The sequence below is a fragment of the Seriola dumerili genome, unplaced genomic scaffold (genome assembly GCF_002260705.1).
Source record: "Seriola dumerili isolate Sdu_G_001 unplaced genomic scaffold, Sdu_1.0 BDQW01001850.1, whole genome shotgun sequence".
Taxonomy (NCBI): Eukaryota; Metazoa; Chordata; class Actinopteri; order Carangiformes; family Carangidae; genus Seriola; species Seriola dumerili.
In genome coordinates, this window is record NW_019176105.1 from 205,724 (window position 1) to 230,587 (window position 24,864).

General features: G+C 40.2%; 1 protein-coding gene across 5 annotated transcripts in view; it reads right to left on the reverse strand.

Annotated features, from left to right (window-relative positions):
- LOC111239075 (RNA-binding protein with multiple splicing-like) overlaps positions 1–23,898 on the reverse strand; it is a 36,751-nt gene extending 12,853 nt beyond the window's left edge. For 2 of the 5 annotated variants that reach the window (XM_022768838.1, XM_022768837.1), the window contains exons 1-6: positions 23,426–23,897; positions 9,657–9,734; positions 8,836–8,874; positions 6,213–6,275; positions 2,845–2,995; positions 639–766 (exon numbers count right to left, since the gene is read on the reverse strand). In XM_022768838.1, coding sequence (XP_022624559.1) covers positions 639–766; positions 2,845–2,995; positions 6,213–6,275; positions 8,836–8,874; positions 9,657–9,734; positions 23,426–23,488 — 522 coding nt within the window. In that variant the 5' untranslated portion in view covers positions 23,489–23,897. Of the gene's footprint in view, positions 1–638; positions 767–2,844; positions 2,996–6,212; positions 6,276–8,835; positions 8,875–9,656; positions 9,735–23,425 lie in introns of all 5 variants that reach the window. The other 3 variants (XM_022768841.1, XM_022768840.1, XM_022768839.1) reach the window with 2 other exon arrangements.
- Positions 23,899–24,864: the final 966 nt, after the last annotated feature.

The following is a 24,864-nucleotide window of genomic DNA, read 5'->3' on the forward strand; positions in this document are numbered from 1 at the left end:
GGAAATTAAATATTTATAAAGTCACTAATTTCACTATCAATAAACAAATTAAATTATATCAAATTCCTGATTCATTTCCTGCTTTCATGGTGCACAGCTGAATATGACTGCCCAGTGTTTTAGAAATGGTAGTTTGAAGCTGATATTTGCTGTCAACTCAAGATGTCTGTTCAAAAATGGTTTAAGTATGTATGAAAAAGGAAAATATGTATTTAGTTCCTTTTGAAAGAACTGCAACTTCTTCCCCTAACTCACGCTTTATTAAGCTCAAATCACCACTCAACATGATGTGTGTAGAGATATCTGTCTTTAAGAATAAGAGAAAAATTCCTCCAAAACCAATTTATCTATTTGACTTCCAAACTATACGAGTAAAACCACCAGATATTTGATTTTACCATGACTGCACTTATGCTTTGCAGCCAATCAGTTCTTTTGTAAATTTGCATATGACATTTGACATGTGACTGGGTGGTGTGTGCTCTGAGGTGCATCTGTGGATGGAACAGACAAATGATTTCAGGGCTGACGGTAGCAGCTGTTTGTACAGTGGGCTCAGGAGGAGGTTGGGGGTGGGGGGGGTGGGGGGCAGTGGTGATGGTGGTAGTGAGGGAGGAAGGGGTGGGTTTGCAGGTTACCTGAGCGTGGAGCGAGGAGGGGTAGGTGAAAGCGGGTGGGAGGGCCGGCGACAGCTCCGCCGGGTACAGCGGGTATGACGCCCACACGTCTGGGCTGCTGGGATATAGAGCAGGCACTGTGAGCTCATCTGTGGAAAGAAGAAGAGGAGGAGTGGAGTGAGGAGAGTGGCCAGTGGATGGGTGGGTGGCTAGAGAGACAGGGTGGAGGTGGTGACAGTGGTGGTGGTCGTGGAGGTGCGCTACAGGCGAGTATCAGTTATCTGAAGTGGCTTCCTCTCATTTTATTTCTTTATATTAGCTGAGAGTTAGCTAAGCCCCTCCTCTAAAAACTGACATCAAAATCATAGCTTAGCAACCGTTACATGGCAGGGCAAGTCTGTCACACTCTAGATTCTGTTGAAGCAGTGTTCAATAAAATGTAATAATAGCAATAATAGAGATTATTATAGGAGGATGGAGGATTTGGATTTTTTTTTTTTCAAATACAAAAACATAAAAGTGTATTGAATAGACTGATAGATGAACAGTTAGTTTTATCTGCTCAAATGTAGCTACATTCGTTAGCATGTCCATTTGCTAGCTTATTACCTACAGTAGTAACTGAACAAGTCTTTTCTTTTATAACTTTTAAATGAAAATGTCCAGGTTGAAATATGAATGAATAAGTATGTAAACTTAGCAGCCAAAAAGAGTTAATGTTTCAATGAAACTTCTGATTTACTGTTTTCTTATCAGTCTTATAGCATCCTCCTGTAGTAGTTTTAGCTTGATTAGCTTGTTAGCTACAGCTGCAGCAGTTGCACGGCTGGAAACCGGCTTCTGTCTGAAATGAATATCCCACTGTTTTAAAAATGACTGAGAATTAATTTAATGGTAAATCTGGCACCTTCATCATTGTACACTGCACATGTACTGTGCAAGAATGGAAAGCTTCGGAGACATTATAGAAACAGCAGCTAAGAGAACGGTTATTTATACTTTCATTATATCACTATAGCTGACTTATTTCAGGAGAAAAGGAGAGGAAACCATCTCAGATGTGATTTACTCACTGAGTCGAGTGTAAAGTCACTGTGGAAAAAAAAGAGCATAGCGCATGAGTGAAGAGAGAGATGACAGTGCAGAGTGGTACAGAGTGCGTGAACACTTAAAAATGCAGAATCAGAAGAAGAAAAAAAAAACAGCTATTTGTTGGAGAAAGATCGGATAGCTGTGTAATTTAAGGAGCATTTTCCCCCATGCTCTCTGTATCCTGGTAACTGTTTATCAAAGCATGATCAGAAACAAGACTGATTTAAACATCTCTTATCAGAAAATGACAGCAATTTCTCTCTCCTGGTGATTACGTCATGGTTTCATTAATTGTTTCCTTCCATTTCCCACTGGGGCCTCAAGTACACACCCTTTCTCTGGCAAAAAAAAAGATCCAAGATAAGAGCAGTGTGGTCATTCAGGAAGAATGTACAACCACAGCTGGCCTATGTTCAACTATCAATGACTGATTATTGCACAATCCTAAACCCCTTGGAAAAATATTTAACAAAATGGGGAAAAAAAGGTTAGAGAGCTACATTAGCAAATTCCATACACGGCCTTGAATCCAAATTATTAGAGCATGTACTGTTTATCTAACAGAGGATATGTGTCATTTAGGGGGAGAGCTCTGATCAAGTTAACCCATCATGCCAAAAGAATCTGATTTCAAAGAAACATTTTTGTTAAGGGATTGCTAAAAGAAATGTCATTAACATGAGTGCACAGGCTGATGTTTCCCTGAGGAGCACACAACAAACACCATTAAAAGAAATAAGACTAGGTCAAAACCTAGAATATGCCTGGACCACATCTTTTTGCATTCTGCCTAGTGTCAGCTGCTTTCAGTCCTTTATGTGTTTGCTTCTCTCCCACTCTCTGTGCTCACGTATACTGTATTTTAATACAGCTGAATTCCCAATATGGCTGTTCTCATTTACATGTTTTTCTGTTTCTGTTGCCAGACAATGGAGCAAGTATCAAATAGTGAATGAAACACAGCCCATTAAGACTACATGTTGACCAGCAGTCACTTCCAAGCCATTTCCATGTCTACAGCTAAAGCACAAAACAACTGTCCGGTCACCTCAAACAAGAGCAACTAATGGCCAAAGGAAACAGCAACACAGACAAACAAAAGTAAGACAAGCTCAGGTACAGACGGAGTACTTACAAGGGTCTCTGCTGATGAACTGTGGCCCAGGGCTCTGCTGGGAGGGAGGGGGGTTGGGAGTGCCAACCAGCTTGTTCTTGGCCATCTTGGTGTTGGCTTTGGCAAACTCCAGCCTCAGGGTCTGGGGGATTTCTGGATCAAACCTGACCCCCTGACATACAATGGAAAGATATGTCAGCACAAATACTGTTTCATAGAAAGCTTTTCTGTGTGCTCTTAAAATAAAATAGTTACAATAGTTGAATTTATTAATCAAAAAGGTCAATGAAATGGTAAATACGCATTACACATTTTGGTTCTGAGATGCTATTAAATTGTTTAAGGTAAAGGTGTGTGTCATCACTAAACAATCAAAGTCTGCATCCTCACCTTATAATGGTTATGCTTTTAGTGATGTTCCTCGACATAGAAATATGGATAATTCCTGAATTATTTTACAAAATGATAGGTTTATGTTATTTGCCATTTATTATTGTTATTGCCCATTTCAACTTTATATAAGAGAAATCATTATTTTCTTAGTTTAGTATGGCAAATTGCCCTAAATACTGCGATACCCTTGAGCTTCGACCTCCATTTCTATTGAGAAGAGCCTTTGAAATGCTCCAACCACCAGTCAATTAACACAACGTCTCTGCAGAAAATTAACATCTGAAACCACCCCTGCCAATTTGTAGCTCTATATAAGTCTTCATCGTGGACAGTGTGGTTAGGGCACGTCATCGCTTCATGAAGGTCTTTTGAATTTCTTTAAACCTCAGCTTCAATGTATACTTTGTATATATGCAGTTTCATAACAGCCATAGTTGGGGATGTTTGGTGGCAAGAAATAAGTTTGGCTCCAGCAAAAAGTTATTTTGCAGATATCCATGCTAATGCATTCTTTCACATTGAGTATTCAAAGTAATGTATTTACGATTTCAGCATACTTCAATTGTTTTTTATGCTGATTAAATCTGAATTAAATCAACACTAACAACATATTTGTTCACATCCCAGCAGCCAAGTATGACAAATGCAGACAAGCTGTTTATATAGTTCTTAAATGTCTCTTGTTTTTCTGGAAGGTTGCTAAAAGTCTTTGTCTAGTAAGATTAGACAAAATGACTTAACATAGTTACATATTAAGTCAGTAATACGTTAGCAACCATACCTGAGACATTATAAATAACATAGAGCAATTACGAGATTTGCGGTCTTGTGCTCTGAAGTAGTGATGACGCAGACTAATTTAGACCATTAAGGAGTTAGCTATTATGCGCATCTTCCACTTTGGCATTCTCAGCCTTGTTGTGTGTTGTTTAAATGTCCAGTGGGACCTGGCTGATGTCTGGAATTGTCACTCTGTATACTTTTTACCGTTCGCTATTTCACGACAGAATTTACTGCCAATATCTTGGCGGTGAGAGGACATTTTCAGTTGCTTAGACTTTGAAGCTTGCTGTAAACAACTCACTGTGGATTACAGTGTTATTCTGGTTCAGTGCATGTGATGACCTACGACTGAAAATCACAACCTGATGACACAAACCTGGCTAGCGCATGATGTCATTTATACAACAGGCAGGCGAGCTATGCTATCCTCCCTGCTGAACTCGGTAACTAATTTAATATCATGACATCAAAACCCCCATTTGCCGTGACATACAGAAAGCATCACTGCTTAAAGTGAGCCAGATATCCGGGTGAATTCTTGAGATGCCAATGCTAAAAGCCTTCTGACATACCATCGCTCATGACAAGCCAAGTAAAGGTTGCTTTTCTCTCAGATCTACATCAAATAACTCCACATGTGCACTAGTCCAAATCATTTTTCTTCTAAACTTCTTTCGCCCGAAGAAACAAAAGGAATGTGACATAAACAAAGGTTCTTCTTTATCCAAAAACAAAGCTGCTATTTGTTTGGCTTGCTCGGAAGGAGCAAGACAAGGAAGAATTTCACCAGCGACTATAAACGCCCTCTAATTAACGTCATTTGATTGCTTGCAAAGGACCAGCAGAAAAACACGGAGGTCAGATCAATGGAGGAGAAAAGCAGTCAAGAGTAAAGTTCTCTGCAGCACAAGAGTGAGAAGCTGTGAGGATGGGTTTCTCTGCTCGTCCCCGCAGGCTCGGGCAAAGCTGAGCTGAAACAAGCGAGGGATGACTCTTCTCATGAAGGAGAGGGAATTAACTAGGATTGCCTTGGCTCAGTGCACTCACAGCTTCTGCCAGTCGAGGCTGCAGGAGTATAATAAGGTACATGGATATAATGAGGCCTGAGCGCATCTCAGTTTGAACTGTGTTGAATCTTTACCTTGAAATGTGTGTTTTTTTGGGGTTTTTTTTAGCTTCTTAGCACTTCTGCATGTATTGTTTTGGTGATGATGACAACTGATGTAATGTGTGCTATAGTGAGAATAAAGTATTCTCTTAGAGGTTGTATCTGTTCATAGTTTAGAGGAACTTTAACAGAACTACCATAACAGGAAGCAAATCCCCCTTTTCCTACAGTTTCTGTCTTTCCCATATTTCAATATGCAGATAGATGTTTGCAAAATCTGGCTTATCTCCATATGACCCCTGGGACGTTGCTTTCCCCCGAAAAACAAGAGCACTGTTCAATTCTCAGCCCGACTGGGTAATTCTATGGAAACAGTCTGACTATTGTTGGCTCATAATAAGATGATAATTTCTATCCTTTCTTCAACTCTCTGCTCTGCGTTTGATGTGTACCAATATCTCGACATCTGAAAGTTGACAGATTCTGCTGGCGTTGTCACGGTCCCACTTAAGGAGGATGATAAATCTGATCTTTTTCTGTGACAAAGAGATCAACAAAAACTTAAGAAGCAATAGAAGTGGTGGTGTATATCTAGACAAGTAAAAAAAAAAAAGGGGGGCGGGATAAAGCTGTGTGAGAGCTGGTGTTCATTACAGTCTATCTATACTTTGTTTCAAGTGAGCTGAATAAACCCTGTGAGGATGGGCTCTGTTTTATATTTGAATCTCCCTCATCAAGGCTTTCTACTGAGCTCCATTCTGAAATAAGTGAGATTAAAATTAAACCCTAGATCAATATCTTCTATTTATATGTGAAAGAAGAGCACATTTTCCTCCTGACCTTGCAGGATCCGTGGCAAAGCTTTAAGAAAAATGCTTTATTTACTTAAACAGAAATGTTCAGACATACAGTATTTAGAGCAGCCGTGAAATGTTTGTCTTCACTAACTTCCCTGGCTTTTTTGGATGTGAATGTAATGTAGAAATTTCCCTGGTATCAAATGCATTTGCACAGAAGGCAGAAAAGATCCGATTCCAAGTCATCACAAGATATACTAGCGTTGAGCTGGTGCTTGAGAGGAGCACGGAGAGGGCATGACACTTACGTTCAAGGCATTCTTAGCAGCCTCCGCCTCTGATCGACTGTCAAAGCTGACAAACCCCACTGGCTGGGGAGACAAGAAGACAGAACAAAAGAAAGAAACATGGTTTAAGGCAGAAAACTGAGTCTGCATTTCTGTCTGAGTGACATAGACATGTTGTTCTTTTTTATATATTTTTTTTTATTTCTCATCATACCCACCCCCCTCCTCCTCTGTCTCTCTCTCTCTCCCTATCTCTCTCTCTCTCTCTCACCCTGTTTATAAAGCTGTGGCGACACAGAGAGAAAGAGGGGGAGAGAAAAAGAGGCTGGATGCTTACTTTGTACAAGGAGAGTTCATCATTCGGCTCCCCTATGACCAAATACGGGCAATGTGAGAGCTAGAAAGTGTGTGTGAGTGAGTTTAAGAGAGGCAGAGAGGGGGGGGGAGCTGAAAAAGGAGAAGAGATCAAGAGAGAAAGGAGAAGAAAAATGGGGGGTCTTGAGAGTTAGGATTTAGAGGTTAGAGGTGAGAGTAAAAATGAAAGAAAGTGAGGAGGGGGGTAGAAATTGTTTTTAAGACCTTCTCGAACAGGCCTGTCAGTGGAAAACCATGCAATATAGTCTTGTTCACATCTACTTCAGTGGTGCTTGTTTTATATTCTGGTTGCATGACTTCAGAGCCGGCGCCCTCAATAGTAAAGGTGAGTGAGCAAGAGGGAAAAGCAAAAAAAAAAAAAAAAAAAAAAAAAAAAAGGATGCCGGTTTGGTTGTCAGATTTCTAACCGCTGCTGCAGACATGAACAAAGAATACACATTTTTGCGGTGTATGTATGTGTGTGTGTGTGGATGGGGATGTTGGGAGGAGGTGGGGTGTGAGAGGAAAACGAAATCTCTAAACATGTTGCTCCCATGAGGTCGCACTGTGTGATCTGGAAAAGCAGTCTAGGGTTATGGGAATTTTGAACAAGTCGAGTGAAGAAGAGGAGGAGGAGGAGGAGGGGAAGAAAAGAAAAGAAGAAACTCAACAAAAAAAAAAGAAACACGGACTAAGTGAAGACGTCAGGAGGAGGAAGCGTAACAGGAATATAAATAGAAAGGGTCTGAGATCTGGCTCTTGCTATATATGGTAGTGGCTGTGTGTTCTCTGGACGGGAAGGGAGAGGGAGATCGATTGATTTACATCACCACTGTCATTGCCATTAGTCGGGAGGAGAGTCACTCAAAACAAAGCCCGAGGAATGTTGCACAGCACTTTGCACAACGTGACTGAACATAAGCATCAGTTGGTATTTGTCATGTAGAAGTTTGCAACTGTGAAACTATGGAGCAATGAGGTCTGTAAAGAGAGGGCCAAAGTGCACAGAGAGGTGCTGAGTGTCTCACTTATTCATTAAACCTGTACAAACCACATTTTCTAGATTAGGAAATCTGCAATGCTGCAAGTTAAGTGAAGGTCAATGTAGCTTTTGGCCTGAACTGTAAAGCTTCAGTCACAACTAGAACTGCAATGATTGTTTTATCAGCATTGAATTAATCAGCAAATGTTTTGAAACTAAACTACACCCAACAGTGATGTCACAGGGTCCCGGAGTACACCTGTACATCACTGCAGCGAGGTGAGAAGTTGCTCTTTGAGTGATTTCTTCTGCTTCTCCCATGTGAGGATTTGCTGCCTTTTTTCTGTTTCATACATTGTAATGGAAAAATTAATCAACTTATCGAGAAGATATTTCACAGATTAATCAATAAAAGTACTTGTAAGTTGCAGTCCTAAACACAACAGTATGAGGTTCAGGACAAAAACACAATAAACAATACATTAACATTATCAGTATTACAACAACCCTTACTGACATCGCTAAAGAGGATCTAAATGTATTAAAACTTGTAAAGTTAATAGTTCTAATTTGAAAGGTTTTGATGGCATGCAACCATAATGAAATGAAAAAGGGAAAATCCTGAACCATACAATAGGATTTCACTGGTCCTGAAGAAATTTAACTACTGGAAAAAAAGCTTCCCTTTGTTCTTAGTTTTAGAGGTATTATACTTAGCACATTCAATCTAAATCGCGCTAAACCCTTCTAATGAGCATGTCATGTCTTTATGGGAAACAGTGTAATGTGGTAATAAGTACACTGACATGAAGCTAAATTGCTTAACTCTGGATGTGGACACCTGCCAGCTGAGCTCATTTTCAGTCCTGCGCCCCTGGAGGCAAAACTCAACCGTCAGTACTGCTCTTGTCAAAACGCTCGCTTTGACACCTCAAAAATTCTTTTCCGTCTCCCTTCCCATCCCGGCACGTCCCACTGGAGTTGACTGTCTGCGACTACAAGCATACTATCTGACTGCCAAAGGCAAGTTGGTGCAACACTTTTTTCCTTCCCTCTCCCAAATAACCTTTTTTTTTCCCCCTTCTCCAGGTACTTCCTGACAAAGAGCGCTAATCCATCATAGTCAACAAGCCAATAACACCAAGAGGAGAAAAAATAGGACAGAGGAGAGACAAAAAACTTAAAGGTGTTGATGAGCTAGAGATTGCGTAATGCAAACAGTAACAGCATGATGAGAGACTGACTGATGGCTTCATTCATTAGTTTCTTTGTATGGAAACACAGGGCTCAGTGTGTCTTGTAGCATACCTGTTTAGAAGTCAGTTTTATCAAGGAGCCTTCATAGCCCTGAAACAAAGAAAGAACATGTTAGAACTGTGAAAAAAAAGTCTGTTAACAAGGACAAAATTACAATTTGATGTATAAAACAAGATATTTTAGGGATTCTAGTGGCCAAAATGTTGCAGAACATATTATTCTGTGCTAAAGTACTGCATTATAACATTTGCATTCAGTAAAAAAAGTCTTATATTTTTGCATTGCAGAGTCACAACTGACTAAGCTAGGTTGTTTCATGGGTCAAGGAGCTCTTATGAAGACCATATGGACTGGATTGTTATGTCTTACCTGATTAATCGAGATTTACTGCTTTCAGCACTCATGATATAAACCATTTACTCAGAGTACATACCATGAGCATTATCTAAGTGAGAGATTAGATGCATAGCGATTGTCCCATTATTCACTTTAACTGTGCTGCTGCTGCACCATTGAAGTGCATTATTCTATTATTCGCTGGTCCAAAAAGCTTGCAACATACACATGCATTCACCTGAACTAAACTCAGGGACTCTGTGCTGTCACAAAGTGAAGTTTCTGAGGTGAAGCAAATAGCCTTGTTTTTGTATCACAGGCAGCGAGCCATTTTTCCATGAGACACGCACACACATAAGCTTCCCGTGGATCAAGATGTGATTGAACCTCGGCTTTAGGAACACAGACACTTGAACCTCGCGGGAGAGTTTCCATTGCCGTTTATTTCATCACCATTAATGGAGGTCCAATTGACTGCTGGAAAGAAAGCTGCTAAGAATAGCTACAGCCCATCCATTTAAAACATACAAACATACCTTAAATGGTCTGAACAGGAGATAGAGCTCCCGCGGCTTAATATCCAGTGGTAGCCCACTGACAAATAGCGTTCGGACCTGAGGAAGACAAGAAAGAGATCATGTATTTTTCATTAACCTCCACTAGTTATAAATAGCTACCTTGCATACCTGACAGTAAAGGATGAGGATATGAGGAAAAGGACAATGAGCATGAGTTGAATAGTTCCCTGGTTTGGCTTTTACAGTAAAACAGACGTTTCATTTGCTGATAAAGATGTATTTCAGCTCAACACACACACACACACACACACACACACACACACACACACACACACACACACACACACACACACACACACACACCCCCTCATACAATCATACCTCTCTACACTAAGTGTATTGTGTTCTCCTGTTTAATCTATTGCCTGCTGTGTTTTATGGCAATCCTCCCTCACAGCTCTAGCCTCTGTTTTACATTTGAACTTTTCAACTTGCAACTTGAGCTGGCATTGCTGGGGAATTACAATGTATATGTTTGCTATGAAAGACTAAAGGAAAATTTAACTGTTTGTACTGAGTCACAGAAGGTAGAAAACCACAGGGGGAGCAACAAGAGAGTAACTCCAAATGTGATTTAAGGCAAGGAAGTGGTTCTTATGTCATGTTACAATGTGTGTTGATAGAGAAGTAAAATTAAGGCCGTGTAATAGTACTAGGTGCACTGCAACTTTAGGTTTATTAAAAGGAAATTTTAGGCATTTTTGGTAAGCAAATCTCAACCGACAACTACATGAAAACACTGTCTAAGCCAAAACAGCTTTAAACTGCATATGTTCCCTAAAACCTCAGTATCAACCCTGAGAGATGAAAAAATGTGAAGATGAAAAAAGGTAAATGACATTGACAGATATAAGGCAGCTGATAGTGGGTGCGTGAGAGTGAACTTGTCTTACGCACTGCATGTGCTGAGAAAAGGCATAAACTTAAACCACTGCTTTGGAAACTATGGGGAGAATGTACAAGAGAAAACACTAGATAATTGGTGTGGACTAAACTGAAAGAGTTGCAGTGGAGCAACATTTTTTAAAGGTCTGTCACTCAAATGTCAAAAAGAAGTGTCTAGTTAAAAAACCAGAGGTGTTAACACAGACTTTGTTTTGGTAAAGAGCTAGAAAATTAAAATGATGAAAGTAAATATATAACTTAAAAAATGTGCCCGTCAAATAACTAGTACAAAAAAGTGCCCTAGCTAATCATGTCTGAGCTACACGAGAAGATTAATACGGCTCTGTGGCATACAGTAGTAAACAGCTAGCCTAGCTCTGTGTGTAGAGATAGTAAAATCCACCTATCAGCTCCTCTAAAGCTCAATAATTAACACATTTATATCTTGTTTGTTTATTCTATACATAAAAGTAAGCGTAAAACACTGTGCTAAAGAGAGCTAATGCTATGCATGTATGCATGTGCTAACCTAAGCTAACCAGCTGCTGGCTTTAGCTTTATACCTAATGCACACTTATCAAGTGGTATCAATATTCTCATCTAACTCTTACTAATAAAATAAGTAGGTTTACTTCCCAAAATCCTTGTTCCTATTTCTTTAAGAAATTGATAATAGCAAGAGGAAAAAAGTTATTTTCTGACTGAAAATGGCAGTTTTCATGCCCAAAATGGCTTGTAGGGCTAAGGATTACAATACTGCGGGTGCGCTCACACTTCTTTAACTAAAATTGGCCAAAACTGTCCATTTGAGCTATAACATTGCTTATTTTTTCAGTGTCAATCCTTACGCTACGCTATTGGCAACCTGACTAGCATGCCTAAAAAGCTTAGTGTGAACAGCAGGTACTTCTTTCAACATATGCAGACACATTAGCACCAACGCCAACATTTAGTAAACACAGACGTAGCAGCACTAGAAGACACAGGTGCTGAGACGTCCTGTCACAGCTCATGAATGTAGATCTGGTTACATTTTGCAGGCAAACAAACAGGAAAATTTTATTTGTTGCATGTAATTGTAGATGTGTCTGTCCTTAATAAAGGGCCACTCCAGGAAAGAGTTGTTAACACAAGTATTTCTAACTATAAACCACAACATGTGTCTCCTATTAACACAACAGCTTTATTTTTGCACTTAACCTCTCTTAAGCTTTACAAAACACTGAAAAAAAAACCTGCCTTTTTCCAGTATAGTGGTACTAAGATAACTGGGGCAGACATGAAATAATATATTAAAAATTGTTTAGACAACTGAATTATCTCTTCAGACACTAATCACACCTCCTACCTGGAATTATCGCCTAATTAAAGTTGGCTTGGTACAGGAAAATAATTGCTTTAGTGCACAGGAGACATCAAAATCAAACAATAGACTGTGTGCATCAAACCTACTACCAACATCTCCACCCTCCACACCAACATCAATACTGTGGTAGTGGATGTGTACTTTAATTATTTATTCAATAATCTGATTCTATTAAGGGCTGAATTTAGAATAAAACCATAGGTATGCAGTTACACAGAGTAGATTCAGAGCTCCCAGATTCATTAGATAGTGGATTCACAACTCGGGGGACAAAGGAACTGCTGAACTAACACTACACCTCATTCCCACATGTAACCTGATACGCAACACTGATGCCAAAGTCAGAGCAACACACAAACAAAGGAGCTTAGCAACTGGGGGAGCAATAGCTGATGAGCGCCAAACCGACCATCCAGCCAAAAAAATCTCACCTCGGCGACTTTCTCACCTTCACTCTTATCTTATCTGAGCCGAGCTGAACCCTGCAGGCCCATCACTGGGCTCTGTCTGTGGCAGGTCTGTTTAAATAAACTCAACTGAGGGCCTCCTTATATGGAGTTACATGGGAACAAAGAGTCAGAACAGGATGGTATCAATCAGACACAAGCAAGGGCAGTCACCGACAGCTGTTGAAGCCGATAAAACGAATAGTGTGGCGCTAAAAAAAAAAAAGAAAAAAGAAAAGTGATGTTAACTAAAAATCCAAAAGGCGTTTGAAGAGTAGACAAGAAGATGTCACAAGAAGCTGTAGGTTTGAAATTTCTATTGGGGACTGGTTTTGTTTTCACTGTTGTTTTTGCTTTTTCAGTGATCGTGGACATAACTCTTGTTGAAGCTGCACATGACCACAAAAGGACGCCAAAAAAACCTCTAAAGGGAAAAAAATCTGCTGCTGTTCAAATGACAGATTTATATTTCACCCGTAAGAGCTGTTCCTTCACTTCATGTAGATACAAGTCAAAACTGAACATCAGATCACTATAAAGCAAATATCCTGGGTCTGTTGTTTCACGTAAGACTAAAATAATAATAATAATAATAATGATAATAATAATGGCGTATTCTTAGATAACTGAATCTACTGATCTACTGAAACTTGATCGTTGACGTTTTCTCCAACACTACCTAAACGGGTGTTTGGCACATGTTAACTAAATCACCCTTCCCTTGCCAAGCTGTCGTAGATCGCATCCTAGATGTAGCTCCTGTCTTCAGTCATGAGCCTAATGGACAATTGTGTGTGTTTATCTGAACTTGTGCAACAATGAGTCCTCCACACACTCAGAACAATGGGACATTCTTGGCTGTGTCGCACTTCATTCCTGAGACTTCCTGACGTCAGCTGTTGTGATATATGATCGTTTTGCCGTGTGTCCGGTGTGGAGCTGACTGCACATGGTGGATACAGGATGATTCACAGGCAAATGTGTCAACAGCTCTCTCCTGCAGACATCTGCTGTTGATTACAGTATCAGTCGTTATTCATGTTGCTTTGAGGCTGGCTGGAGAAAGGCCGAGAGTTATAAGCATGCTGCCACCAGGTGAAGTGAGACATCAAGATTTCATGATGTAGTAAACTCAACTGAAGGTCAGGCCAGGGGTTGAGCAGATTCTGCAGATTCGTAAAAAGCACAGATAAACCCTCTGCCACTGTTTTATTGGGTTTTAGAGACATTGTTTTATTGGTTCCTCGTGAGTCACATACCTACATTTCCATAGTGCTGAGTGGCCTGCTACGGGCCTTTGAATCATTGACCATTTATGGCGTGCTCACACACCAACATGTATGCAGGCTTCAATCAAAAACAGCGGTCTCTACCTACCACAAGCCAGCTGAGTATTTCACAGCCGGCGTACCAGTGCAGTTCCTTGGCAACGCCTTAGCGGAGAACAGCAGAGCGTGGAGCCCCAGGCCAAAAACATCAGATCCTATTAAGGCCACTTCTGCAGCAAGTCCCAGGGGATCAATGCACCTCTTATCAAAGAGCCCTGACTCCACAAGCCCCGGATGAGGTCATCACCCTATTGATACTCTATCATTGCACCTTGCAGGTTTTCTGGTGCCACCCTAAGCTTGTAGAAGGAGGGGTAAGAGGTCTGTGCTCACAACAATACTCAACAGCTTGGTTAAAGTGTTATCTTAAAGGATCATTCTGGTTTATCACTGGTGAGATAACATTGTGCTCACCAAAGTAATTGTTGAGATCTGGGGCTATAACTAATGATTATTTTAATCAGCATTTCATCTCCATTGTTTTCTCAATTAATCATTTTGTCTATAAAATGTCAGAAAAAAAGTAAAAACATGCTCATTATCATTTCCCAGAGCCTAATGGGATGTCTTAAATTCTCATTTTATCTGACCAGCAGTTCAAAACCCTCAGTTTACTATCATGTCTGATATGACTGAGAAAAGCAGGGAATGGTTAGCATTATTGGTAGAAAAATGATGGAACAATTAACAGATTATTGAAATAGTTACTGATAATTTTATCGACAAGTACAGTAGGTCAAAGTTGAACCAGGAAGTCAATTTGGGAGTTTACAATGCACAATATGGGTAATAAGTTTATTGTTTGCCTTTGTTTTCACTTCCAAATGAGTTTGACTAACCTGGAAGTTTGTTTCAAACCTGACTGCTTCTGTTTCTGCCCAGTCGGACTGGTTTAATGACGCTGCTGTGTTCAGAGATCTCAGCAATTAACTCTGTTATTACTACCAATAGAAACAATGGTCAAAGTCCAAGTCGTAATAAACCAGAATTGTTCTTTAAATGAGCCAGATGAAGGAGAAAAATAACAAAGGAAGATAAATTTAGTATGGAGCTAAAACATCAGGTATTAAAAATATCAGCTACAGACTGATGTTTTTAATGAAATGTCATGTAAGGGAAAAATCTCAAAAGAGACCAGCCTTACACCAAATAGCGTTTCCACTATCAAATGTCACGAAGCTTGCATTCAAATATTTAAAATTTCCTCCAGTGTAGCCTGCAATTTGTCAGCCATCATGAAGCGACTTGATTTATCTCATTAAATGACGTAGCAACTTATTCATGTCATTTCTATTCAGCTTGCGTTGTAGACTTATAAAATTTGTTACACTTACTGCCTGAAATGCCTCGTTATCCTCTGCCGCACTGTGTGACTTTCTCAGATATTTGCTCTGACTTTAATTGAGTGCTTTTTCGACCGTCCATTCTGGCTGGAACGAGGGACATGACCTTGGTGCAATGTGACATGATTACTATGTGTGCCTTTCTCCCTCCCTGTGTGTGTGTGTGTGTGTGTGTGTGTGTGTGTGTGTGTGTACATGTTTGACAGCCAAGTTAATAGATACAGGTCCTTCAAGCCAGATGTGGCAGGACACAGCTCTAAACCTGGGGCCTTGAAAGAGTGGGTACAGTAGCCAGCCTATTGTGGCAAGTGAGTGCATGCAACAATGCTGCAATTACCTGCATATGAAATCAAAAAAGCTCAGAAGAAATCGTTCCTTGCACATTCGCACTAGTAGTTTTCAAATCCCCGCACAAGTCGTTGGCTGTGACCGAGGAAAAATCAAAGTCTACCCATAAGCACATGTGAGCTCAGGGCAAGCCGAGTTTTCTTGCATCAGTTGAGTGCCACATTATTAAAAGCAGTCTAGCTGACAGACTCCCACACTGCTTTGCTATCTTAGTTGTCGCTGATCTGTGTTGGCATCGCCCTCCATCATCCTCGCAAGTTTTTTTTTTCCTGCATCTTCCGTGTCGGAGAATGTGAAGAGTGAGAGACTGCAGGCCTGAGAGGTGTCAAACGACCATAAATGGATGACTATGTTTGTCTGTTAATCACCAGGGTTCAACGGGTCAAGTTTCACATTTAGGGTGAGAGGTCACAGGCTAGGCACAGGTTATTGTGTAGGTCAGGGGTCAACTGTGAGGTTGAGCACACTCCAAACGTCACAACTGAGTCGTGAGAGGAGAGTTTCTTTGTTTTTCTCCCTCTCCCTTGCTCACACAAGTGCTTTTGAGCAACAATTACAGCTCAGTACGGGTCTGTAAATGTTCCAACGGGTTAACCTTTAAAAGACATTTAAAACAAATGACCTAGGAAAAGCAAGTAAGCGCCCACTGCAGTGTTTTTCCTTCTCTTGCTCGGAGACTCGTTTCTTCCTCTCTCCATAACAGTTTCCTTTGTCTTTAATGAAACTTAATGACACATATGCGCTCTTTCTTTTTCATCAGCCATTTCTGACTGCGGCAAAAAGGCCTTAAGGTGTCATCTGGATGACGTGTGGAGGAGAAGACCGACCTATTCACAGATTGTCAGCTACACATCAGTTTGACTCCTCGGCTGTCAGCTTAGAGTTCATCACAATCTTTCATACTAGTTTCCTCTCTTCTTCCTGTCTCTCATCTGATGAGTCTTGATGAATGTACTTAACATTCCAGTGTTCATTAACGTGAACTAATCGGCTAAGTCCATGTCAGCCTTTCCTGGGCTCTCTTTGTTGCCGCTTGCCCAAGTGGACACCTTAAACTGTTTGGTTTTGAGGTTGGGTGGGTAGAGGGTTAAAGTGTCCTGTGCCAGTGGAAAAAGAAAAACAACAGTGGGTACTCAGTCATCCTTTGTGTCTCCATGAAGAAATCCAAGCCTGCTGCTGATATGTTGTTTCCTTTATGCGATAATACAGCTGTTCTTTTGTGTTTGTCACTGACAGCACTTTAAGATACTATATTTACGGTTGCCAATATTGATTAATTTGTTATCAGTTTATCTATAAATCTATCATACTCTTGATAAATGACCTGTCAATAGACTGCAAAACAAATCATCACAAATTCCCATAGCTCATGCTGATGTCTTAAAATTGAGTAATTCTCCAAAAAAGTTCCAAATCCCAAATGTTGTCAAAGTACAATAGTACGAAAGAAAATCAACATGTGCAAAGCTGGGACCGGCAGATGTTCTTCATTTTTGGCTTGATTACCTTTTTTTGTTAATCAACTTATTAATCGAAACAGCACTAACTTCATTTTTAGGATGCTTTAGGGTCTGTTGTTTAGTTTAAAGTAAGACTGTGTAACTTTTGAAATGTGAAATAACTCAAGTCTCTAAAAAGTAGAAATTATAAGCAATTAAATGCACTCTGTGGACTCTAAGCCCTAAGTGACATGTTCTCATGGCTTGTTTCACCTGACCGATAAACCGAAAGATTCAGTTGACTGTCATATATGATAAGGAAAAGTACAAAATCCTCACATTTGATAAACAGCATATGTTTGTCAGTTTTGCTTGTAAAATGTTTGAAATGCCGATTATCAAATTAGTTACAGATTCATTTTCTATTGACGCATAAAGTTATTGACTAATCATTTAGAGAGAGCACTAATCCTTTCCAGGACAAGTATGACATTACATCTTACGAGTGACCACCGAACAATAAATTAGCCTAGAATTGAGGGGTTTATCTATTGAGGCCTACAGACTTTTTTACTGTCGAGTTTGGTCCCACCTTTCCAAACAGTCTGACCTTGGATAGCCAACGTTCGCTGGCCAGTCAAACGACTGTTGGCATACAGTTGGGTAGACAGACGGACAGGTTTTTCCTTGTTGTCATTCTACCCAGCTCACTTCCGTCTTTAGGGCTCTTCTCATGACCATAAACGGTCTTTCTGTTCAGAGATCTCAGGGTCATGCTTTCAATGTATGGGCCGATAAGTGATAAGGAAGAGTGTCTACTGGGACTAAAATGGGTGCAAGAGAGAGAGGGGGCAGGAAAAGAAAGAAGGGAGGGGTAGGAAAGAGGAGAAGAAGAGTAACAAATTATAAGCAGTACCAGGGTGGAGGGAGAGAAAAAGGGAGGAAATGGCATGAGAACAAGATAAAGAGAGAGAAGGAAGAAAAAGGGTGGGACATACGAAAGGACGGAGGGAAGGAAATGAAGGGGAAGGGAGATATAAATGGAGAGAGGGAGTACGAGAGTAGGAGTACGGATGAGGGGGTTAGAGAAAAGAAATTAGATGATTTTCGAGAATTAGTGACTGAAAAAGTGCAGAGCATAAAAGGAGTGTGAAGGGAGGTGTAAAGAGAGACAGAGGTGAGATAGCGATCAGTGTAAGGTGGATAATTATAGCTTGTGAGTAAGCGATATTAAGTGGAGGTGAGTGAACAAGCACATAAATACAGTATGACAAAGCAAGACAAGATGGCTGACGCTCTCTAGGCACAAGCTCGCATTTCCTTCGGTCATTTAGAGTATCATTAATTACAAAACAAACTCAAAGTTGACAGCTAAGGCCTTTTAAGTAAAGCGGAGCCTCTCTCCTCACTCCTGGTCACCTTTAGTAGTTTTTATATAGCTGTAGATATATTTATTTAAATATCTGGTACAATTTTTTAACTCCGTCCTATTCCTTTTCTTCTCACATCCTTTTCTTCTCGCAACAGCTTTGCCAGCCGTTCCTGACGCTAAGCCTTGTTGTTGTCTTTTCAAATACCTCTTGTCGCACAGCTGACAAATGGCTAAGATAAGATGACAATTCCCCCGGCGCTTTTATAAATAAACTCCAACCTATCAGATGGGTAGATGGGACAGGGTTTTACTGCGTGTGTGAGCCCGTATAGGGTCTTTTTGTCTATATTATTGTATATCTGTGTTTTTTACAATGTTATTTTAAGAATGCCCCAAAGTCTTAATCTACAGTGAATCAATGTGTACAATGTCTTCAACAATCCGTGAGATTCTTTGTATGTTTTCCCTTTTGCCCTATCATGGCCACTTTACCTTCTAAGCTCCCCTCCGGTAACGTTTCATGTCACAGAGCGTTAATATATCTGCGTGCCCTTTTCATAGATACATGCACACGTACGGACCACACACACACACACACACACACGCCCACGCCACTGTGCTACAGCCCGGCATGGCCTCCCTGTGCTTCACAGTGCTTCTCCAGCAGCGGCGCTCCCCACCTACGTCTCTTCATGGAAAAGGTCACGCTGGCCACATGACCTGTTATCTGAAGAGGACCTGGTGGAACCCCAAAGCAAGCCAAGCACAATCCAATTACACCCCAGGGAGATACGCCACATTTGCTGAACTCTGCTTGAGTGATATTCTGTTTCTCTTTGGGCACTTGTAAAGATCCACTTACATGTTTATGGTCAGCCAAGACCTAGAATAAACAGATGTCTGACAAGGTTCAAACTCCTGCTGTGCTAGACTGTTACATGTAAGAAAACTGTTTTACTGTGAATTAGGATTTCAAGTAAAGAATAGTTTCATCCTGTGGAGAAAAACAATAAAAGTGTAGATACTCTGCGTTCACTCATTTGTCAAAAATGAGTTGCAGTTTGAGAGTGGACCTCCTGCATCGGCAAGGCTGGGCAGGTCTCGACTTAAATAAACATGAGTTAGCTTGAGGGAAACTGACAGCAAAGAGGCTAAAGGTCAAGCTCAGTCGGGTGACTTGGTTAGCTATGATGCATTCCATTTACTCACAACCTGTAATGCATGTCTTCACCGTTCTCTCAATCATTCCCTTCTCTTTTTACCCCAATCCCTTAACACAAAACCTGCCTAATAATTATAAAATAAATGATTATTTCCAATGCAAGTTTAACTGCTGCTTTTTCTGTAAAATGTAAGAAAACTGTTAAAATTTTGACATCTCAATTTTCCAGATCCTAGGGTGAAATCTTCTTGCTGGTTTTGTCTCAGTCCACACAAAGATACTCAAAAGAGAAAATGAGAATCTGGAAGGAGCAAATCTTTGGCAGTCTTTGCTTAATAAATGACTTAAATGATTAATTACTTGAAATTTGGACTGCACCTGATGATTAATCAGCTGATTATGTTCTTGAATAATTGTTTGGTCTCTAAAATGAGCCTAAGGCTCAGAGTGATGTATTCACAGTTTGTTTTCTCCAACCTCTAATCCATAAGGCAAAGGCTTTCAATTTAAAAAATAACTTTTGGTGAACTGGGTTTGTTCCTTCACTGCATGCGCTCTTGTCATAATATGTTACCTTCCTGAAAACACAAACGCGCCTGGAATTTGTCACCTCGCTTCAGTCTTTATGACTGTACTTCACATCAATGTCTCCACAGTTAAAAATGAACGAAACAGTCACAGAAACATATTCAGTTCTTCTCCTGACACTAACTTCAATTCACTTTTAAAGAAAATCAAATCTACTCTCCTTCATCTCCATACAAGGTCTGGAATCCACGGCTTGACATTAACCATGTAAGAGGCAGCGTGTCACCTCGACTACATCAGTGGCCGTTGAGTGCCACAGTATGTGAAAGCATCCAGAACACCCGATAAATAAAGCTTATCAAACTAGCTCGCAAGATTAGATGCTGCAGGGCCTGAAACCTGCATACCTTGCCTGCAACAAGACCATGTTTGGTGAGCAGTGGTCCACAGAAGATAAACATTAAGCATCGTCGAGCTTTGGTGTACACTGACGATGGCGTGTGAGGTTGAGCAATGAAGCAGGCATGAGAAGCCAAGCTCGCTACGGCGCTTTACTGGTGCGAATCAGTGATCCATTGAGTCACATACTACACTGTGCAAGAGGGGGGAAACGCTGCTGTTGTTCAGCATGTGAGAGTCATACCAGCAAGGTTGTTAAACTTTGGCTCTCATAAGGTCTTTAGTTTATGGTTACTTTAGTGTTGTTAAGCACAAAGCTGTCTGGCATTGTACATTGAGTAGTTTTGACAAGGGGGAACTTGATGAATGTTTCCAGACAGGAGTTAAGGTGGGAAAAGTTGAAAACAAGATGTCAAATTAGTCACTTCATCACCAATAAAGCAGCTAATATTTTACTTGAATTAAACACAACTTGTGACCAAAAAGACCAAACTCTCATGCATCACACAGAAAAAATGCAAGTCATACTCAGAAATTACTCACTTACTCTTAGTCCTGTGTGTTTTTGTGTGGATATCTACACCTGTCTGCAAAAGTGCATGTTGTGCGATTGCACCTATCCCCGCCTGCTTGTATATGTGAGTGTGAATGTGTGTGAGTGTGGTACAGTCTGCTCAAAACTTGCTGTTCCCCTGCATACAACACGCATCATTACAGCAAAGATAAAGTGCTGCTGTCTAACCTCACGTTAATTCACCTGAGTAAATTTAAGTCCCTGCCAGTCTGGATGGCTTCCAAACATTTCCACAATCATTAGGTTCCTCTGGCCATTTCTCTCTCTGTCTCGATGTCTGACTTTTACACAAAGCAAGAGACAAGCCTCGTCTAGTCTCCTCCGCTTGTGGACATCACATCAATTTAAAACATCTTTTAGGGGTTTATTTCTCAAACAAAGAGACAAACAAAAAAAGCTGCAAATTAACTAACAATTACTCTAATTTTTTGACTAATCTGCTAGTTAATTCTAAGAAAATAAATTACTTATTTGGTCTATGAAATCTCAGAAAATAGAGGCACAATTCCCCAGAGCCCAAGGTAACATTTTTAGATTGCTTATTTTGTCTGAAAACTTGTCCTTAGGGCAAAAATGTTCAGTTCAGTATCAGAAAAAACATAGGTGAGCAGCGAATCCTCACATTTGAGATGGTGAAATCAACAATGTTGCGCACTTCTGCTTGAAAATTACTCAGTTATCAAAACAGCTGCCCAAAGTGTCAGTTGACCAATTAACTGATTAACTGACTAATCATTTTAGCACTAAAACAAAGTCACTACATGCTGTGTTGAGTAATGTACAAGCTGGTAAATGCAAATTAATCAGATAATTAACTTTCATTAAAATGATTTGGAACCATCTCTCTTCCAGCTGAAGCAAATATGTTGAGCCACATAGTGCAGAAACAATTTGTTGATTAATTGTTCAACAGGAACTGTGAATCCTTTAAGTCATTTATTAAGCAAAAAAAATTTACATTTGCTGGTTTTAGCTTCTCAAATGTGGGAATTTGGTGCTTTTGTTTATTTGAGGTTTTGAACTGCTAAATGTACAAAACCAAACATTTTAAGACGTCACCTTTCCCTCTGAGAACTTGTGATTATTTAATAATGACTGTAATCAGTAGTTGCAGTCTCAGAGTCAGGTGCTGGTGAGTGGACCTTAAAACTGAAACTCTCCATTAGGTTTCCAAGAAGTCAGTACTTGTGTCTTTACCTCATCTGTGTGGTGCTACAGTAACTCCTTGCATCCATAGTAACCTCAGCAGTGGACCAAATATGGTATTACATCAGGCTGGGTATGTTTGGCTACTCAGTTACAAAGTGACGAACTGTACACTGAGCCTTAATCAAACTGCTCCAAGAGAAATATCTGATATAATCTAATATACTTTTCTTACATCACTTAGCCGCGGATATGTGGGGCTCTGAAAAAACAAGTGTGACGTTTGAATAGAAATACTTCCACGCCAAAAAAAAATCACCTCATGCGAAGAGAACCACTTCAAACTTATTTACCAAAAAGGCCATATTATGGATCCAGATTGTGCAATGTTTACAGAGGAGAAGAGGAAGAAACTGGGCTGTTATCCAGCATGTTGGAGAGGAAATACATTTTCACCAGAAACTAAATGGATTACCTCACATTTTTGGACGCACAATATCATTCTCGTGTGTTAAGATGTAATGAAGTTATATTCGTAGAGAGGCTTTTCTTGCATGACTGTAATGCAGTGGGTCTGGGTTACAAAGACTTATTGCCTACATGTTGCAGCAGCAGTTGTTAGAACTTGAATTGCTCCCTCAGCTTCAGTGAAAACTAATTCACCCTGGCTCTGAATTCCCTTTACCACTGTGTTTCAGTGTTGTGTGGAGTCTGGCTTCATGGTACAGTAAGCCAGAACTGGCAACACTTAAGTCTTTTGTCAAGTAACATATGATTATCTTCATTGTAGACATGGCTTTAGACTTTTTCAGGAACTACTTATTAGTGATTCATCAACTACAAGGTCCTGCCTTGTTCCTACACTCAGTATTTCTTGTACTTTGTTGTAATGTTTTTAAAAAAAGAAAAAAGGCATGGCTGACCTGGACATGACTACACACTATGAGTTCGGTTACAAAAAAGAAAAGAAAGAGACATAACATAGGCTATATATCTAAAAAGTGAAGTAAAATAGATGACAGGTGCACAATTTAGTGAAAGAAAGATGTACTGCCTTTAGGAAAGCACAACAATAAATGTCATGAGTGTACCATACAGTAGCGCTAATAATGTGACAGCAAGACGTGCAACTTTTACAACGTAAAAACTGGGTTACAGCACAGAAAATGCTACCGTACCACAAAAGGAGATACCTAAACAACTACGGGAATATTACAGAGATACCATAGGTGATAGATTTTAGCTGTGGTTGCTAGAAACTCGCTATCAGGACAGCGGGTTTCGTCTGAATCGATGTACTAAGATGTCGTTATGGGTCACGGTTCGACCCAGTAAAATAAAGCGCTTTAACAACAGAGGGACCAGGTAGGTGCTCGCGTGCGGATACATACCTCCTCTTCGTGGTTGGTGAATTCACTCTGCTCGTTTTCTTTCTCGATTTTGTTGTTATTCATTCTGAGCCGGACTCTCTTATCACTTTCACTTGGACTGTCTTCTTCCTCTCCTCGTCTCTGCTTCGCTCTCTTCTTCCTCTCCAGGACCCAAAAATTAAAAAAGCACCCTCCGACAGACAACAGTCCGCGTGCGGCCGCTGTCCTACTGACCCGAGCTTCCCACTAGTTTGGCGACATCAATGATAAGTAAAGGTTTTTTTTTTTTAAAGAGGAAAAACTCGGTTGTGAGTGGTGTATTTGTGCTGTCAGATATTCCTCAGCATTCCCTGGAAAGCTTCTCCGGAGGCTCTTGTTGCTGTTCCCCAAATGAAATAGAGTAAATGTTCATCTGGACTGCGCCGCAGGCAAACTTCTCTCCCCATCTCCGCGTGAGGGAAGGAGGGAGGGGTGGAGGAGGGAGAGAGGGAGGGGTTTAGTAGGGTGGGGTAAAGGGTGGGATGCGTTTGCTGGATTTTATCAAGTTTTATCAGGTGCTGGAAGAGTGACAGTGGAAAATCAGTGCCAATCACCTTCTGGGACCAGCTGAGTGTTATTTTAGTCACTGCAACATAGCTGAAGATATAGGTTTTAGAAATATTGACCCCAGACCACCACCTCCCACTGCAAAAAAGTCTGATTAGAAACCAAAAGAAGAAGTCTTCAAACTCCAGCCCCTATTTTATATTATTTGTATATTTTTTATTCATTTGTTTTGTTAGATGTTGTTCTCTTATTTTATACCCCCATTATATCTTAATGCTGTTTCAAAGCCATTTCTATACTGCCAGACATAAAACTGGGTAGCTTACCATGAAACTTTTATTCGGTTTACAAGTTTTCAAATTTAAAGTAATAGTTCCACGTTCTGGCAAATGTGCTTACATGAGATTGGTGGAAAGAACCAATTGGCTAGGTGACTATTCATTAGTCTAGCTTAGCGTAAAGACTGGAAACAGGGGGAAACAGCTAAATTCAATAATAACGAAGCCTCCAGGAAGTTAATGCTCCTGGCCACGAAATTATAACCTCTGGAAAACCCACAAACTGTGATTTTTAATCTTCAGCTTTTGTTCAGATTAAACAAGATCATTAACTAGTTATTTTAAGAAGCACTGGAAGGTGGATTTTCTTTCCTTATTACCTGATTTTGCCTGTCTTTATGCTAAACTAAGATAACCAGCTGCTGGTTCCAGCTTCATTTTTAGTGTAAAGACAAGAGTGGTCAAGTAATTCAGCAAGAAAATGAACCAACATATTTCCCAAAATGTTAAATAAAAATATATTGAATTTAACAGAAAGTGTTGAATTCTTGCATATTGTCAGCACAAAGTTTAGTAGAAATGCAACATCACCTTGGCAGGCACCTGATGCAATCCATGGGCAATGCATTGCATTTC